The sequence below is a fragment of the Gallinula chloropus genome (genome assembly GCF_964237585.1).
Source record: "Gallinula chloropus genome assembly, chromosome: 18".
NCBI lineage: Eukaryota > Metazoa > Chordata > Aves > Gruiformes > Rallidae > Gallinula > Gallinula chloropus.
In genome coordinates, this window is record NC_140103.1 from 4,918,077 (window position 1) to 4,935,258 (window position 17,182).

Sequence of the window (17,182 nt, forward strand, 5' to 3'; positions counted from 1 at the left end):
TTATCAAATCTCACTTCATGTCAAAAGATTAGACACTTATTACTCCTAAAGACATGGCAGTAACCTTTGTTTCCAGTTCTCCCAGCTTTCAGGCCATTGCCTCTTCTGCACCCTGCCTTCTCCACACTTGACAATTTGGCCTACTTACAAGGCAGCCCACTGCATGAAGTGATGGGGATGTGTAACTTTTTCTTCTGTCATCTGCACCTCAACAGTACAGAGGATCACAAAAGCAACACACACAAATAAAGGGGAAGAGAGAATGCTTGACCTTTGTATCAAGAAGAGACAGTGATGACTACAAAATGAGAGCTGGATTTGATTTTTCTTAATCTTAATTTCAAAAGCAAACATATTTAATTCTCTGGCACCTACCTGTATTTTGGACTTCATTCCTTGCAAAGACTGTACAAGGGGAATCCCATAGGCAAGAGTTTTACCTTTTTAAAAGGGAGAAAATTGGAAGAGTTTACATCAAAAAAACCCAAACATGTGACAACTGCAGTGCTCCATTGAATTGAAGTACCACTCATCCTACTATTCTTAAACTGAGGTCATGATTCTGGAAGTTTTAATTTAATAGGAAACTTCCAGAAGGGCAGATTGACAAGCAATTCACTACAGGGTTAAATTAAAAAAAAAAAGAGGGGTGCTGATATGCCATTAAAATCAGTCTAAACAAACATTCCCATCCATGGAAATGAGACATCCAGGTGTAGCTAGCAGCAGAGCAAGTCCTGAGGTTGTATGGTAAGAGCTGCTTAGCTCTGCTGGCCTCCTGGATCTAAAATCCCAACACAAGCCTCGGAAAAGGCCCATGTGTGATAGCTGGCAGCAACACACCATCAGCCACTCCCACCACTGTGTGGTTACAGAGGTCTGCACAGCAGCTGACTGTGTCACAGCAGCCCCATCCCAGGATTCCCAACCTGTGACAGTCAGAAGCTGACTTGGGAACATGAGGCTTTGGTTCTGTATTTGGGATTCAGTTTAATACACCCCAGTGAAGGAGACTGACAATTAAATACTGACCTGAACCAGTCTGAGATCTCACTAGTGCATCTTTGCCTTGTAGTAGCACAGGAATTGTCTCCTTCTGAACACTGCAGCAAATAAAACAAGTTAGAAAACATGAATGCAATACAGGATAGAACCCTATGGTCTTAATATACACTGTTTCAAGAGCTGATCCCCCAATTCCATGCATATCTAAAGGAAGTCTCTAGATAGGCATCACGTGATAAAAAGAAAGAAGATAGTTTTAAAATTCAAACTAGAAGGCAGGACTCCAAGGTTCCACCTTCAGCTGCTGACAACCAACCTGCTGTCTAACTTAGAAGTTATTTCTTGTCCCAAATTTTGAAAGCAATAAACCCTGTGGGAGAGCTTAACAGGTACTGTGGTCTTCACAAACCAGTTACATACAATGAAACAATCCCAGATGATGGGATTTAAGGGGTAGTGAAGTGCAAAGTCCTTCTATGAATTTTCTTACCTGGTCATGCTGTTTATCTTTAGGACGTTGTTTATTGTGGCAATCTAAAGAAAGAGAGAAGAAAGAGCAATAAATAGGTTTCACTGTCAAACAGTTCCTTTTGTTACTTTTTGTAGCACAAGATGTAGAAAAAAACCTGAAGACTGATGCTTATTCTCTACAATAATGGTCCAGGGCACCTGGATGTAAAAATTCCCAGATTCTCAAAATATTTCTTAGTTAATCAGACTTACACTGTTGGGGTACATCATGAAATATCTGGCTTGTTAAAATACTGCACTTTCAAATATTTTTCTGTGGGTTTTTTTGATATTACATCAAACAGTGAAGGGTGCTGTGACAGTGTGTTTGGGGATGGGTCTGGACACTGGCAGCACGCTGAGCTAAGGACTGCAACAAAATCAGGCAAGCCTGCCCAAGTCACCATAAATAAAAGTGCATCTCTCAGGTCTCCAACCTGGCCCCTGCCCCAAAAAAAGCATGTGTCAAGGCAAACAGCCTTCCTGCCACTCACCAGATGCGGGTGGAGGTCCAACTGGCTAAAAGAATCTGTGGTGAAAACATTTTCTTGCACCTGCTGCACAGCTTTTCTGAGTCAGGTGAAACAAACCAAAATAAAACAAAGCAGTTAAAGATTGCACAATAGTATTCACCATAAACAGAAAATACAGGTCCAAGGAACTGCTTTGCCCAAGCAAGGGCAAGAATTCAAGACACTGCATTTCAAGGCATTGAAAGGTTCTTTTTCCTCCCATTTGCCTAGAATACCTGTGAATTTCTGGGATATCAGGGTTGTTCTTAAACAGGCTGGACGTCTTAATGAAAGGTTTGCTTTTCTGGCTGTCACTTCGGTTGTCAGTCAACTGTTTCTTAGGAAGAGATTTCTGGGGTGAACTCCCCTTTTCCCTGACGTCAGCTCCCGTAGTGCATTTTGGGAAGGTGTTTACTGTTGGTTTACATTTACGTTTCACAGGGGGGTTTCCATGCGGTGACTGGAACTTTCTTTTCAGAGCTTTAGACTGCTTTAATGTTGATAAAAAAACACAGGTAACATGAATTCATTAAGAACTGAGAATTAGCAATGTGGTATCACACTGAACACAGACACCAGCCCACAGATAGATCCCTTATTCTGTTGATTCCCCCACCCCATGACTAAAGGAACCAAGTTATTTTTACAGCTAAACTGTCCCTACTCTTAACTGATTCACCACCGTCCCAGAGACCTCTGAACACCACTGAAAAAGAAATCTAATATCATATATGGTGCTCATCTCTAAAGGATTTCATCTAGCTTCCCCTGTAACTGAGCAGAACACGCTTTAAAAACCTCTCTCAAAATCTCCACGAATCTCATGCTGACATTAAAGCTACTCCCATCGGCTTCCTCCTCTCTCTGGGCAGGAGGGATGGCCTGTACTTCAATCCAATTTATGCTTCTGCCAGCTTTCAGTATTTCAGAGCTCTTTATTTCTTCCTCTGCAGCAATCAGTTTATTTTACTGATCTTTCAATCACCTGAAGAAAAACTTTCGCTCTCCCCACATCCCTCCACGAACAGTGAAGAAGAAAATTAAATTTAACTTTCTCTGGTCCCCAAAGCTCTTCAAGGTCCCCCACAATCCTTTTTCATTGAACTGTTTTTTCCCCCCCCAACACGACCACAAAACTCCTGAAACACGTGAAATGACGGCAGAGAAGGAGACCTCCCCCCCCCCCCACCCCCACCCCCGCCTCAGGCAGCCTGTCCCAGGGCTTCATCACCCTCACCGTGAAGGAATTCTTCCACATATCGGTGTGGAACTTCCTATAAACAACCCAGAAGCGCCGTATCGGTAACTTTAGAACTGAAAACATCTTTTTAACCGGTTCTTGTTTTTTTTTCTTCAAACTTCGGCCAGTAAAGCGCCTATTCCCGCCGCTCGCAGCCAGCCCGCCCTAAGCCAGGAGCCCTCCCCACCCCGGCAGGGCTGAAGGAGGCAGAGGCCGGGCAGAACGGCACCCGCAGCTCCAGCAGTCAGCCCCCGGGGCGCCTGAAGCCGCTCACCCCGCCAGGGCAGCGCGGAGCAGCCGCAGCAGCACGTCCCGCACCCGGACCGGGAAAGCTCGAACCGACCCCTCCCCACACGCTCCCTGACGGTTCTTTCCCCGCCACAACCCCCGCTCCCGGCCGCCCGCCGAGCCACCCCGGGCAGGTATCGACCCGTCTCTGCGGGGAAAAGCCAGAGGCCGAACCGCGTAACTTCTGTGGCTCCCCCGGGCCAGCCCCTAGCCAGACTCCTCATGTCCAGCGAGGCGAGAGCCGCGGCACCCCGCGGCGGCACCCCGAGGCCGCGCCAGAGCGATGGCCGCGGGGGGCTGGCTCGGGCCGGCTCCCGGTCCCCCTCGCCCGCACCTACCCGGCTGGGGACGCCGGGCCCACGGCCCCGGACCGCCGCGCTGAGGTTGAGGAGCAGCGTCCCGTCCGCCGCCATGACCCGCCGCCTCCCGCAGGGCCCCGGGGCCGCCCCTCGGGCCGGGCCCGGCCTGTGAGGGCAGAGGGGCGGCGGACGGGACGCCGAGGCGGCCCCTCAGGTGAACGGCCGCTCTCTTGAGCCGGCTACCCCGCTACAGGAGTTCGGCGAGGCAGAGCGCAGCGCTGCCAGCCCTCCAGTGCGCGCCACCGGGCTCACGGAGCGGCGCAGGCGACGCCAGGACAGCCCCAACCGGAGCGGCCGGGGGCTTCGGCGGCCACGACGGCGCGTGCGCACCGCGGCCCGTGAGGCGGCGGTAAGATGGCGGCGGCGGAGCGCGGGGGCAGCCCCTCGCTGTCGGCGGGGGAGGAGAAGCCGCCGCTGGGGCTCGACTCGGTCGTGGAGGAGGCGGTAGCGGTGCCGAGCGCCGGGTTCCGGCTGACAGCGGTGCGGCGGGAGCCGGCGGTGAAGCTGCAGCATGGCGTCAGCGGGCTGGAGCCGCTGGCCTGGTCGGAGGACCACCGGGTGTCGGTGAGCACGGCCCGCAGCATCGCCGTCCTGGAGCAGCTCAGCGACGTCCACAGCGGCGGGCAGGAGATGGTCATCCACCGCACGGCTGTGCCCGCGCCCGCCGCCGCCTGTTTCCTCAAGGTGAGCAGCCCCACACGGCCCAGGCCGGCCGTCTCCCTCCCCCTCTGCGGGGCCCGGGGCTGCCCCGCTGCGCGTCCCCAGGAGGTGAGGGAGCCCCCGCGCCGCCTCTCCCCGGGCTGCTCCTGCCCCGCGCACAACTTAACGGGGGTTGATGCGGTTTAAAAGCTCAGGGGAGAAGAACCCGGCCCGGACCCGGCAGTGTTGGGGTGTGATTTGCTGTCAGGTGGGTGTTGGGGGCTCTGGAGTTGAGCAGCATTTCTGAGCATCACTTGAGCGCCAGAACCTCGATGACAATTATTTCAGTGAGATTTTAGGCAGAAGTATGTCTGTGCCGAAAGATTATTGCAGCAGGAACAGTTTTGGGCAGTTACACACAGTGTGGTAATGCCAAGTGCTTATCTTATTTAACAACTGATCTGAACTCTCCTTCCTAAACAGTGCTGAGAATGCAGGATAACGCAGAGTTGAAATATTGAATGCTTTACAGTTTGAATGTTATGCCAGGTACACACTTGAGGTCAGAGGTATGACAACAGGCTCTTTGATTCAGCAGTCAAGGATTCACTTGCTGACTCTCAAAATCACACAAATTCAAACCATGATACTTAAAATCACACGAAATTCAACAATGATACTTAAGTCTTCAAGAGTGACGTTAATTAACCATTGGAACACTGTAGTATCGGGCACGATAGGGGATGCTGTATTTCAAGTGGGAATTAATTCTAGGAAAAGTTCTCCTAGAGGAGAAAAAGAAAGAAAAGGTACTACAACTATTTTAATTTTTTTTTTCCTGTTATCTTTTAGGTTGGTCCGAAAAAGGAGGTAGCAGAATGTAAGGAGAAGTTTGCCAGTTCAACGGATCCAACAGTTAGCCAGACTTTCATGCTAGACCGAGTATTCAATCCTGAGGGGAAGTCACTGCCACCTATGAGAGGATTCAAGTACTCCAGCTGGTCCCCGCTGGGCTGTGACGCGAACGGCAGGTGCCTGCTTGCAGCTTTAACCATGGACAACCGACTGACCATCCACGCCAACCTCAACAGGCTGCAGTGGGTGCAGCTGGTGGACCTGACAGAGATCTATGGGGAGCGTTTGTATGAAGCCAGTTACAGGCTTTCGAAGGCTGACGCTCCCAGGGGAGAACTGGGAGACTTCTCCGAGTTCCAGCGCCGGCACAGCATGCAGACCCCAGTGCGCATGGAGTGGTCGGGCATCTGCACCACTCAGCAGGTGAAACACAACAACGAGTGCCGGGATGTGGGCAGCGTGCTCTTGGCAGTGCTCTTTGAGAACGGTAACATCGCAGTCTGGCAATTTCAGCTGCCGTTTCTGGGTAAGGAATCCATTACTTCTTGCAACACCATAGAGTCTGGAATAAATTCCCCGAGCGTGTTGTCTTGGTGGGAATATGAGCACAACAACCGCAAGATGAGTGGACTTATTGTGGGGAGTGATTTTGGACCGGTTAAGATCCTCCCTGTCAATCTAAAAGCAGTCAAAGGCTACTTTACGCTGAGACAACCTGTAGTCTTATGGCACGAAATGGACCAGTTGCCAGTGCATAGCATCAAATGTATCCCTCTCTACCACCCCTACCAGAAATGTAGCTGTAGCTTAGTGGTGGCTGCAAGAGGACCTTATGTGTTTTGGTGTCTCCTGTTGATATCCAAAGCGGGTCTGAATGTCCATAACTCCCACGTGACAGGGCTTCATTCGTTGCCAATCGTATCTTTGACAGCAGACAAACAGAACGGCACAGTGTACACGTGCTCCAGTGATGGAAAGGTAAGGCAGCTCATTCCTATATTCACAGATCTGGCTTTAAAGTTTGAGCACCAGCTGATTAAGCTCTCAGAAGTGTTTGGCTCTGTCAGGACTCACGGAATAGCTGTTAGCCCGTGTGGTGCTTACTTAGCAATTATTACAACAGAGGGCATGACTAACGGTCTTCACCCCGTTAACAAGAACTACCAAGTTCAGTTTGTAACCCTTAAGACTTTTGAGGAGGCAGCTGCGCAGCTTTTGGAATCTTCTGTTCAGAACCTCTTCCGGCAAGTGGACTTGACAGATCTTGTACGCTGGAAAATTCTGAAGGATAAGCATATTCCTCAATTCTTACAGGAAGCCCTGGATAAAAAGATTGAGAGCTGTGGTTCCACTTACTTCTGGCGGTTTAAACTGTTCCTCCTGAGGATTTTGTACCAGTCAATGCAGAAAGCTCCCTCAGAGGTCATGTGGAGACCTTCACACGAGGATGCAAAAATCTTGATATCGGATTCCCCTGGGATGGGCAGCACTGAAGAGGATCAAGAGGAAGGAACTTCTAAACAAGCCAGCAAGCAGAGCCTATGTGACACAGGCAAAGGTATGGACATAGATGACACTGCAGATGATTCTCTTCCTCAGTCAAGTGACATAGGAGGCCGCGAGCCAATGGAAGAAAAGCTTCTTGAAATACAGGCACAGATTGAGGCAGTAGAAATGCACTTGACACGAGAACATATGAAACGGGTGTTGGGAGAAGTTTATCTGCACACATGGATTACAGAAAACACCAGTATTCCCACCAGAGGAGTCTGTGACTTCTTAATGTCCGATGATGGCTATGATGACAGAACAGCACGAGTAAGTGCACCTCTATGCTCTGGGGATTCAGTATTGCAACTGACTTCTTTCTCCCCCTCCGAATCCGTAAATGAAAATACACCTTTGGGGGTGGGACAGAGACCTGTAATCATGTCATCTTTGCCAGTCAGCTTCTATAGAGCATACAGTTTATGTTGTCCTTCCTTCAAATTGTGGCGCAGGAGGGAATGGCAATACAGATGTTGAAATGTGGATCAGGTACAATAAAGAATAAGCATGCCTGAGTTTTTGCAGAACAATGGGGAGAACTGTGGGTATTCCAATGATGTTGGTGGGCTTAGAACATGTACTGAGGAAATAAGTGACCCGTGAGCCCTGTGCTGGGCAGTGGAGATTTCTGATTACAGATGTCAGACAAAGGAAGCCTCCCGGCTCTTAAGACTAGATGACCAGAATGCTGTGATGTCTCTGAGGCCTCTTTAAGCAGAGAAGAGTTCTTTTCAGTACTTACATCCTTTACATTGCCTCCAGGAGGACAGAGGAAGGAAGCACGTTTCCATTACTGATATAACGTGGTCTCTCTGCTGGATGTAACAGCAGGCAGGCCATGCAGTGTGGCCATCAGTACTTCACTAGGAAAGCATTCTGGCAGAACAGCTGTGTTTTTCTAGCATCCAATTACTATAGATTGAAAGTTTGAGAGGTTGCTTTTCCTATCTTGTAGAGAAGAGTCGTCTTTTTATAGTGATTGAAAGCTGACTTCCAAATTCTATTTTATCTATTCAGTTTGCTTCACAATTTAAAGGTCCTTGGGACGCAATTTATATCTATTGAAATGTCAAAGACAAATTTGATCCAATAAATGTTCTACTGTAAACATTAGGTGCAGTCTGAGGTGACTGCTGAAGACATGCATCCAGGTAATTTCCAAACATCATTATTTTTTTAGCATATGCACTGTGATAGGGATGAGAACATGGAAGCACCACTGTTCTGGTCAGTGGTGTGATCCCAGTGTCTTCAGCACTTAAACTTACAAATAGCTTAACATGACACACTTGCTCTGAAGTTCTGTATCTCTCTACTGTGGGACAGAAATACTTAGGAGATGACAACAACATGAGAGTGCACTAATAATTATCAGAGAATTACATTTTTTACCTTTTTCTTTCCTTGAATGCAGTGAAGATCCAGATCTTTGCATCCTCTGTTAGATTCTGAAATCACAATGTCCTGAGGGACATTTCCACCTTGCAGTAGGCAGCTGTCTTGCTGTAAACAATGCTGACTGCTGTGTGTTCCCAGGTGCTGATTGGGCATATCTTAAAGAAAATGAACAAACAGACTTTTCCAGAGCACTGCAGCTTGTGCAAAGAGATCCTGCCGTTCACTGACCGCAAACAGGCAGTCTGCTCCAATGGACATATTTGGCTCAGGTAATTGGTTCTTGAAGAGTTGTTTTGCTCTCCTCTGGATAACTTAAACATGCTTAAATAGCTAATCTAAACCACTTAGTGCTGGAGTAAGAAGACATGAAGCATGTTATCTGTACTGCAGGTAATTGCAGTCTTTGCTGACTCTTACCTGTCCTCTTCCATGAGAGAGGGCATTGTAGACCAGACTTGGTTCCCTTACCAGTACACCTTTTAAAATAAAATGTTTTTGATCATCTTAACTGTTTTTCTTCAAGCAGGGGGAGGATGGGGCAGGGAGAAAGTGGGTGAGGGAGAATCAAACACAAGTCCTTCTTTCAAATGGCATGTGAAGGAGGGTTTGTTCTAGCTACCTCAGCACTTGAAAACAAAGTAATTTAACAAAAAAAATTTGGAAACAGCCATACTGATAACTCAGACTAATTCTGGAACATCTGGAAAAGGAAATCTTCAGCCTTGGCATATTGGTTACATGGTGATTATGCTGGGTGACTTGGCAAGCCTGTAGTCAGTCACAAAGAAAAACCTTTGCCTAGAGATACTATGGTGCTAGTTTGGCCAGATAGTTGTTTCTGTAAAGACAACGTGGTTCTTCCTCTGTGCCATAACCTCAAGCTTTTCGCCCCTTCTACTGTATTCTAAAATCTTTTGGCTAATGATGAAACTTTTTTCAGTGGTATATTGATTTTTGGCCTTTTTTTTGTGACCACATGTAACTGGGTACACTGGTGCAGTTTCATTTAGCTGAATTGATAAATTAACCCTATTTTTCTGTGATTCATGAGGCTCATTACTACTCTTACTCTCAGAAAGCAAGGTCTATTGGGAACAAAATCCAGTCAGGGTACAGGAACAGGTCAGAAAACCAAGCCCAACCCCAAGCCACTTGATAAAACTATTTGTCCTTTCACAGGTGCTTTCTAACCTACCAGTCCTGTCAGAGTTTGGTGTACAGGAGGTGTCTGCTTCACGACAGCATCGCACGGCATCCAACCCCAGAAGGTAAAACTGTTCCTGTGGCCAAGAGGGGCAGGATTCCACATTCCTAAACCTTACCTGCAACATGACTTGAATGAATTTCAGAGTTTTCCCTTTTAGGCAGTTAGGGGGTGAAGCACTAGTGCTCTGCATTTCACAGTGTCCTGTTGTCCATGCGTTAGTGGCTTATGTTAATTACAAAATAGTCACTGCAGAAACCAATTTATAAATACTACATTTTAATGAGAGCTGGGTAAATACATGATCCCCACTGGAGTGCTACAACAGTTAGTTTCTATTCAAGTTGAATATATTACTGTTCAGTGAGGTGAAGGTCTTTGACATTCTATTTCAGTGCAAGCTCTACTCATCCAGCACAGGTTAAGAAATAGTTGGCACCTTGCTGGCTTAGGTCCCAAACCTGCCCCAAGTTCATCTTACAGACATGATGGCAGGCTGTGGGGGCCAGTCAACCTTTTGGCTTTGTATTTTCAGAGTGTGAGGAAGGACAAGCTGTGCAGGAAAATTGTTTTCTTCCCAACTGGTACACTTAAAAACACCATGGAGTGCTCTAACAGTTTGTCTTAAACTGTAGGTGATGCTTTTCCTCTCCCCAGGATATGCGGGTGTTCCAGTCAGCACTAAGGATCAACTACTGAATTTACACCTCTGTATAGAGAGGCTGTAAACTTAATTTCTCTATACTGGAGAGGGATGAAGAAAGAGATACCAAGGACTGCATTACATGAAGGATCTGACTACAGAAAATATGAATGCTACATTTGTGGCATGGCAATCCTTTACATTTTTTTTTCCTATGTAGCCATTTAGATGAGTGTATGTCCTGGTTTTGGTCAGGATGGAGTTCACTTCTGTAGCAGCGGCTGGAATGAGTGTTTGGGTGTTACAATGGAAGCAGTGCTGATAACACCCTGATGGTTTTAGTTGCTGTCAGACAGTCAAGGACTTTCTCAGTTCTTTATATTTCTGTTAATGAGAAAGGAGGGGACAAGCCAGGACAGGTGACCCAAACTGGCCAAGGAGAGTATTCCATGCCAATTACGTCCTGCTCAGTATAAAGGGGGCTGATGGGAGGAGGAGGGGGCGGCTCCAGGACACATGGTTTTTGGGGGACAGTCGGGTTCCGGGACGGCTCTGGGTGGCACAGCCTGAGCTGTGGGTTTGGTGAGACACTGTTATCACTGTTATATTTTATCTTTCTGCTATTCTAGTAAACTACCCTTATCCCAACCCACAGGTTTTTAGTTTCTTGGTTTTGGGGTTGTTATTTGCCCCTTCCTTTTCCCTTCCCTTGCCTCACACCCCCCTCCCCCCTCTTCTCCCCCTCCTCTTTTCCTTTAAAGAGCAGGCAGCTGCGTGGATCTTGGCTCTCAGCTGGGGTAAAACCACTCCAGTATAGAATGATACAGCATGGGCTGTTTCACCTTAATTTTGACCCCTGCTGAAGTGAGATTTAAACTGTCATTTCTTGACATTTCAGGACAGAAATGAAGGTTGGATTCCTTTTGAATGCATGGTGAATACATACAAACTGTTTCAGGATTACTATCTAGTTTGTCCATCTCAGGCATCATTCATGTGTTCATCTCTTACCTCCAGCTTTAAACAACTTGTTTTCTTATTTGCAGACCCTGAATGGATCAAGAGGTTATTGCAAGGACCTTGCACATTCTGTGATTCTCCTGTGTTCTAGAGGAGCAGCGTAAAGATTGAAAGTATTTTCTCTGCTGCATAAGCTCCCTTTGGTCTGGAAGGATATCAAGTGCAGGAATACAGACTTTACTGGAAGGGGAAGACATTGTCCACAACCCTGTAAATAAAACATGGGAGGTTCTAAAAACTCCTGAAGTCCAGAACCCATTCCATGCTCCAGAAACAGGAGTACATCTGGGAAGAGCAAGTTCATAAAGTAGTTTGGAGATGCACCCCATTGGAAGTGCCCCCCATCAGCAGCTGGACATGCTTCCTTTTACTGAAAAGGAGCTACAGTCTTGAGCTCACAGTGTGAACTGTCCTTTCTGCCTGACAACTGTATCATTTCCCAAAAGCTGGGATGGGAACAGCGGAGCTGCCTCCTCAGTGGTCTTGGTGGGTAGCAAAGGCTTCAGCTCGCAGTGCTCTCATTTGCTTTTTAACAAGCACTGGCACTTGCTGCAGGATATGAAACCATCAGAATAATTTGTGGTTCTAATTTCTTGCAGAGCGAAGCCTGTGCCTGTTACAGCCATGTGAGAGAGATTGGCCATTGTGTTAGTTTCACTTAAAGCCTAGAAGAATAGCTGCTGCTTACCTGCTCTAGCAGTACTGCAGTCAGAAGGGTAATACTGGCTGCCTGGGTCAAATATGGATCAGTAAGAATGATTTTTAAACGTAATAACTATTAAACTAATAGCAATTAGATTAAACACTAATATATATGTATAATTTCTGATGCTCTGAAGTCTCTTGCTCCACTTTCTTTTTCTGAGCCAAGTTCTAACCACTTCTTAGCTTTTGCCAACACATATGCCTTTGGTTTCACTTAACCCTCTACCCACAGGAATCCTCTTTTCCAGTGTAACTCAGTTACCAAAGCCATTGCCAACTTACCTTACTGTCAGCTGAATTGAGCAGTCTGACACACAAGTAGTCACTCCCAGCTGACAGTTTCTCTTTCCATAACAATGCATTAAAAAACCCCACCACGGCTAAGATGCCACAGGTGGTCACACAGTCTGGGGAAGCTGTTCCTGCATAACCCTTTCTCAGCAAGAGATTATAAATACACCAATGATGTAGCCTGGCTGAGCCCAGAAATTTATTCTGCCTTCTAACTGTCCTATCAGAAAAAAAGAAAGTATTTTTCTCTCCAGCATCAAGTTCCTGTGGGGAGCAGGAGAATCCTTCTCAACTTCCTATGCAGTGTTAGAGGTGTAATGCCTCCAAAACGTGTATGGTTATTTGGTACAGTTTGTCTTGTTGGCTGAAATCCATGTTGTCAAAGACTCCAAAGTTCATGTATTTGCTTTTGTCAGCGTACCAACCCAGACACTGGGATGTGTTGCCCTGTTTGTGTTTCATGACACTTCTAACTGTGTGTGGAGTCCTCTATAGCTATTTGAGAACCAAGGAATTGTCCTGACAGTATCAGTCTCACAGTGCACGTGTGGATTGGTGCTGAGCTTTCCTTGACTTAATGACTATGCATATTTTCTTAATGTTCCTTCACCTTCAGTAGGAGCAGATGTTTTTCAGCTAACATGGAAACAAGTCAGCTGTCCTCACCGTTCAGTGTTTCATGCATTAAGCATGACAGTGCTGTGACTGACTGAGAATAATATTAATATAGTAGCCTAGAACAGCAGAAGCACATTAACCTGTAAAATAATTAGCCCTGTTTGTAAATACCCTTGGAAGTGATACCATAATTGTATTAAAGAAATGTTTAGTTTTTTATTGCTGTGCATTGAAAATTGAAGTTCCTTCAGTGTGTCTGCAGAGAAAGAAAATGTAGATCGTGGTAGCATCTAGTAAAACAAAGAGTAACCTCTGTACCCAACGTGTGTGTAGTTTGGGGCAGCATCTGTCGTCGTCCCAGTGTTGATGGGCTTTGGGGGCTACATCAGTTTCCAACATGAGCTGAATGGGTTTATTCATGGTGGCAGAGAAACCTGAAGTGGGAGCTGCGTGTCCTTGTCCAGGCTGTCCCCACCAGTTCATCAGTGAGCGTTCGGATTCAGACATTCACCTGACTCTGGAAAGGGTCAGAGAGTCTCCAGAACCACATGTAAATAAAAGCTTTTTAAAAAGTCAAAGAACATTTCTTTGATGTTGGTGTAGAAACCATAATAATACTCCGATGTGCTGAAATGTTTGAGCCTGGCAGACCAAAAGGTTCAACATGGTATCATAAGGTTAATTCCTGGTGATCCACTTGCAGCAGTTGACTTGCCCTGGTTTGAGTTCTAATGCGTTAGACATGCAGGAGCTCTAGTACACCTAGCATTAATTATTTCATTATTTCCTTGTCTTTGAAGGCAGTAGGTACTCTCTACACCACTGCCAGTTTTTTTAACCTGATTTATGACTGCTGGGGGAATGGAATTTTAAAGCCAATGATGTCGGCTTTGTCTGCATGCCAGTGGAGATCCTGTAGCACAAAGCTTTCACTTCTCACCCTGACCCACTCACAACAAACAGGTGGTGTGTGGTTTTCTTTTAGACCACCACTGGTCCCTACGTGTATTTTTAACTAGCATAGGCTTGAGTAGCACAACACACCTCAGACCACTAACATTTAACCTCTGATGCTGATCTTACTGGACTTCTTTTTTTCCAGCTAGCAGCTGAGACTTCCTTCAGGAAACCTCTTACCTGTCTTGGGCTCATGACTTGCTGTTCTGGGAAGGTGGAGGTCAGTCCCTTTCCTGCAGGGCTGCAGCAGCACCTCGATGCATCATCCCTCACGTTTTCCTAATCAAAACCCTTGTGTTCATCCCACCCAGGGCGAGTGGCTGAGGAAGGTACGAGCACCTGCCCAGATCCTCATGCTATTTACCCTTAGCAGATCTGCCTTCTCCAGCTAATACACCATTGAGCTATCCCTTAATAAGGCCCAGTCTGTTTTGAGACACCAAGTAAAGCAGTCAGAGAATAAATCCCACAAAAGCAGAGCTTCTCTGGCCAAGTTTTTCCCCTGAGTTTTGCAGGATCTCTCAAATAGATGAGCGCTGGAAGGCTCCCCTCAACTGATTCAGCATTTGGTGGCAAATACCATGGCTGGTCATGGTGCCTCACCTCCAGAGGAAGAATAACCCTTCAGCAGACTTAAGTGGGTTTTTGATGCACAGCTGCTTGCTTGGTTTGGTTTTCTTAAAAGGATTGTGGTACTTGGCTCTTGCACCTGAGAATTAATAGCCAGAAATGCTGTGTTCTGTGTCTGAAGCTAACATGTCATTGTCCTTGATAAGTAGCTTCTGATAGCATTTAAGATTTACTACTCATGCTAATAACAAGAATTTATCCCTCCTTCACTGGGATGAAGAAATTCAGGTTTGATGGATAAGCAGAACAGCTCCGGACCAAACAGCTTCTTGGTGCTACAGGTGATTGTTTGAACTAAGGTCAAAGTTTGGGGCCACGAGTACTCTGCCTTGGGTCTGGAGTTGGTGACACTGGAACCTTTTACCTTCATTCACCTATGGGTTTGGGACTTCACCATTCGATCTTCCTTTCCTTTTTATGTTCCCCCATCCTATTAATGCTGGTGTATATTTCTACAGAGGAAATATTATGGTTGCTAATGCATACATACAGGCAATAAATATTTCCCTTATTTTCTTAAACTTACCAGGTTTTCCACTGGCTAATGTATCATCAGTGTTGATGGACAGTGTCACACCATTTATTCTATCCTCATCAAGGGTTTAGTGACATTAAAGAACCAAAGACAAACATGTATAGTGCTAGTTAGAGGCTAATGAATCACACTTCGTGCTGTTATGCCCTAAACCAACATTTACAAGAGGTTTGTTTGCACCAGTTTAATTTCTCACACTCCACAGAGCCCTTCCTTTATGACCTGCCCACCTTCTGAGGCAGTGGACAGGTGCCTTTGGAGGCAGCGCCTTGTGGGCACAATTGCTGGGGTCTCAGTTGGTTCTTGAGGTGGGGAATCAGGGTGAGAACCAGGAGCAGAGCCCATCCCTACTCCGAGGGAACCCTCGCTGCCGAGCAGGTCGGGGTTAGTCACTGAAGCTGTTGCTTTTTTGACAGTGTCTAAACTGCATGCAGATAGATGTGCAAGGCTGGTGAGATGTCTCTGACAATAGATAACCTTCAAGGGGGCAGGATGGTGGCTGCAGGAAGAGGAAGACATCTCTTCCTTCCCTCTATCCTGCCTTTCTGCCTGAGAGGAGCTGGTACTGAGGCGAGAAGCTGCCACCTGTCTGCTTCCTGCTGTCAATCGTGATGAAATGCCTCTTGGCTTTTTACAACCTAGCTCACTCTGTTTAATGAATTCTTTCTGGCAGCCACCTTAAACACATAGTTAAGCAGCCATCCCAATATTTAACAATATAATAAACCTCATATTTGTTACTGCAGAGCACAAGTTCGGGGTTTTGCAGCTGGAAGTAAGGGCAAGAGCAGTCGTAGCCTCAGAGCCTGGGGAGCTGTGGTGAGAATCAGATTGATAGTAAGCATCCAAGTTAACTGGGAGAAGGTGTCTGGGTTCTCAGTAAGTAAAGGTGAAACACTCTGAGTATTTATCAGCACTACATTTGTCCTCACCCCCCTCTAAAGCTTTGTCAGTGCTGCACACGCACAAGTTACACTGGTTGTACTCCAGACTTATATTGCAGCGGTTGGGGTTTATTCTTTACCCAGAACTGGTACAGATGTTGGTGTGGAGTCCCCTGCTAGTTCCCAGCTCTGCTGATAAACACCAGGTCAGAGAGTTGCTTCTCCCTCAGAGTCCTGTCCTACCCATTGAAAGTGCAGGAACCTCAACAAGACAGAGTCAAGCCTTCTCTTGGAAGTCTCAATCCAGGATAGATTTTCACCACTTGTAGAGCTCAGTGTGTGTGCAGAGCTGCTGTTTTCACATCTGATGAAGGAGGGACTTAAATTTCTTAAATTACTTAGAATTTCTGCCTATGCTAATCTTTGGCCAGTTCTAACTCGTACTTTACACTGGAGGTGTTCCCAGGCCCTTGCTGTCAGTTGTAATGTTCTTACTCTGTTGCTGATGTTTAACTCAGTTTTTAGCACTCTCCCCTTGAAAGACCAGGAACTCCTGCTGCTCTGTCATGGACTGGGTAGTGCCCTTACGGGCATCAGAGCTGCCTGTGGAGGAGTTTTCATTGTGCCAGCCTTTAAGTGGGGCACTCATTGCCTAAACAACAGTACAGGTCAGGCAGGACAGAGCAATTCCCTCTGCTGTAGCCGAATCCACCCAAATGAGAACATCTTGAGCACCTTGATCACTGGAGGACTCCTGCACCGAGCCCTGCGGGGTTCTTATTTAGCATGAACCTAGGAGGGCAGCCCTGAAGAGGGAAAACCCAAGCACCATCCAAGTGAAACCGATGCTAATCTAACACATCTCTTCATGATGTTTTAATTCTGTTCTGGGTTGTGGGTGTTGTAGCTGGTCACCAGGCTGCACAAAAAGCAAAGTTGAGTTTTTAAATCTTGATTTTCTGGATTTTTCCTTAGAGACTTGGCTCATGGGAGGGTCTGACAAAGTTGCTGTGAATACTGATGCTGTGTATATGGCACATTTTATAAACGTGAAGCAAACCTGGATCAATGTTTTGTACACTGCAACAGTAGCATTGTAATCCTGCTCCTTTTTTTTAAATTCTAAATAAATAAATAAAGTACTTGTTTGCAATGTCTGTATTTTAAAGGACTGAACTTCTGGGAGGGACATGGATGCCAAGAGCTGAGATGGACAAGAGCGAGCAGTGGGGTCAAGCACTCAGTCCTTCAGTACAAGACACATGAAAAATAACATACCTAATAATAAAAATCTCACTGTGGCCCTGTCACAGACATGGGTGGTACAGCCTGGGCAAGGGC

General features: G+C 46.5%; 2 protein-coding genes across 2 annotated transcripts in view; one reads left to right on the plus strand and one right to left on the minus strand.

Moving 5' to 3' along the window:
- Window positions 1–3,969, minus strand: part of DDX31 (DEAD-box helicase 31) — a 48,567-nt gene extending 44,598 nt beyond the window's left edge. Inside the window, exons 1-6 of the mRNA XM_084272657.1 lie at window positions 3,894–3,969; window positions 2,264–2,517; window positions 2,010–2,085; window positions 1,496–1,539; window positions 1,033–1,103; window positions 376–440 (exon numbers count right to left, since the gene is read on the minus strand). Coding sequence (XP_084128783.1) covers window positions 376–440; window positions 1,033–1,103; window positions 1,496–1,539; window positions 2,010–2,085; window positions 2,264–2,517; window positions 3,894–3,968 — 585 coding nt within the window. The 5' untranslated portion in view covers window position 3,969. The remainder of the gene's footprint in view (window positions 1–375; window positions 441–1,032; window positions 1,104–1,495; window positions 1,540–2,009; window positions 2,086–2,263; window positions 2,518–3,893) is intronic.
- Window positions 3,970–4,268: 299 nt separating this feature from the next.
- On the plus strand, window positions 4,269–11,312 carry GTF3C4 (general transcription factor IIIC subunit 4; the record flags this gene model as incomplete). Its single annotated transcript, XM_084272656.1, has 5 exons — window positions 4,269–4,598; window positions 5,406–7,226; window positions 8,493–8,623; window positions 9,534–9,622; window positions 11,248–11,312. The coding sequence occupies 5 exons, from the start codon at window positions 4,269–4,271 to the stop codon at window positions 11,310–11,312; spliced, it is 2,436 nt and encodes an 811-aa protein (XP_084128782.1).
- Between the last annotated feature and the right edge of the window lie 5,870 nt (window positions 11,313–17,182).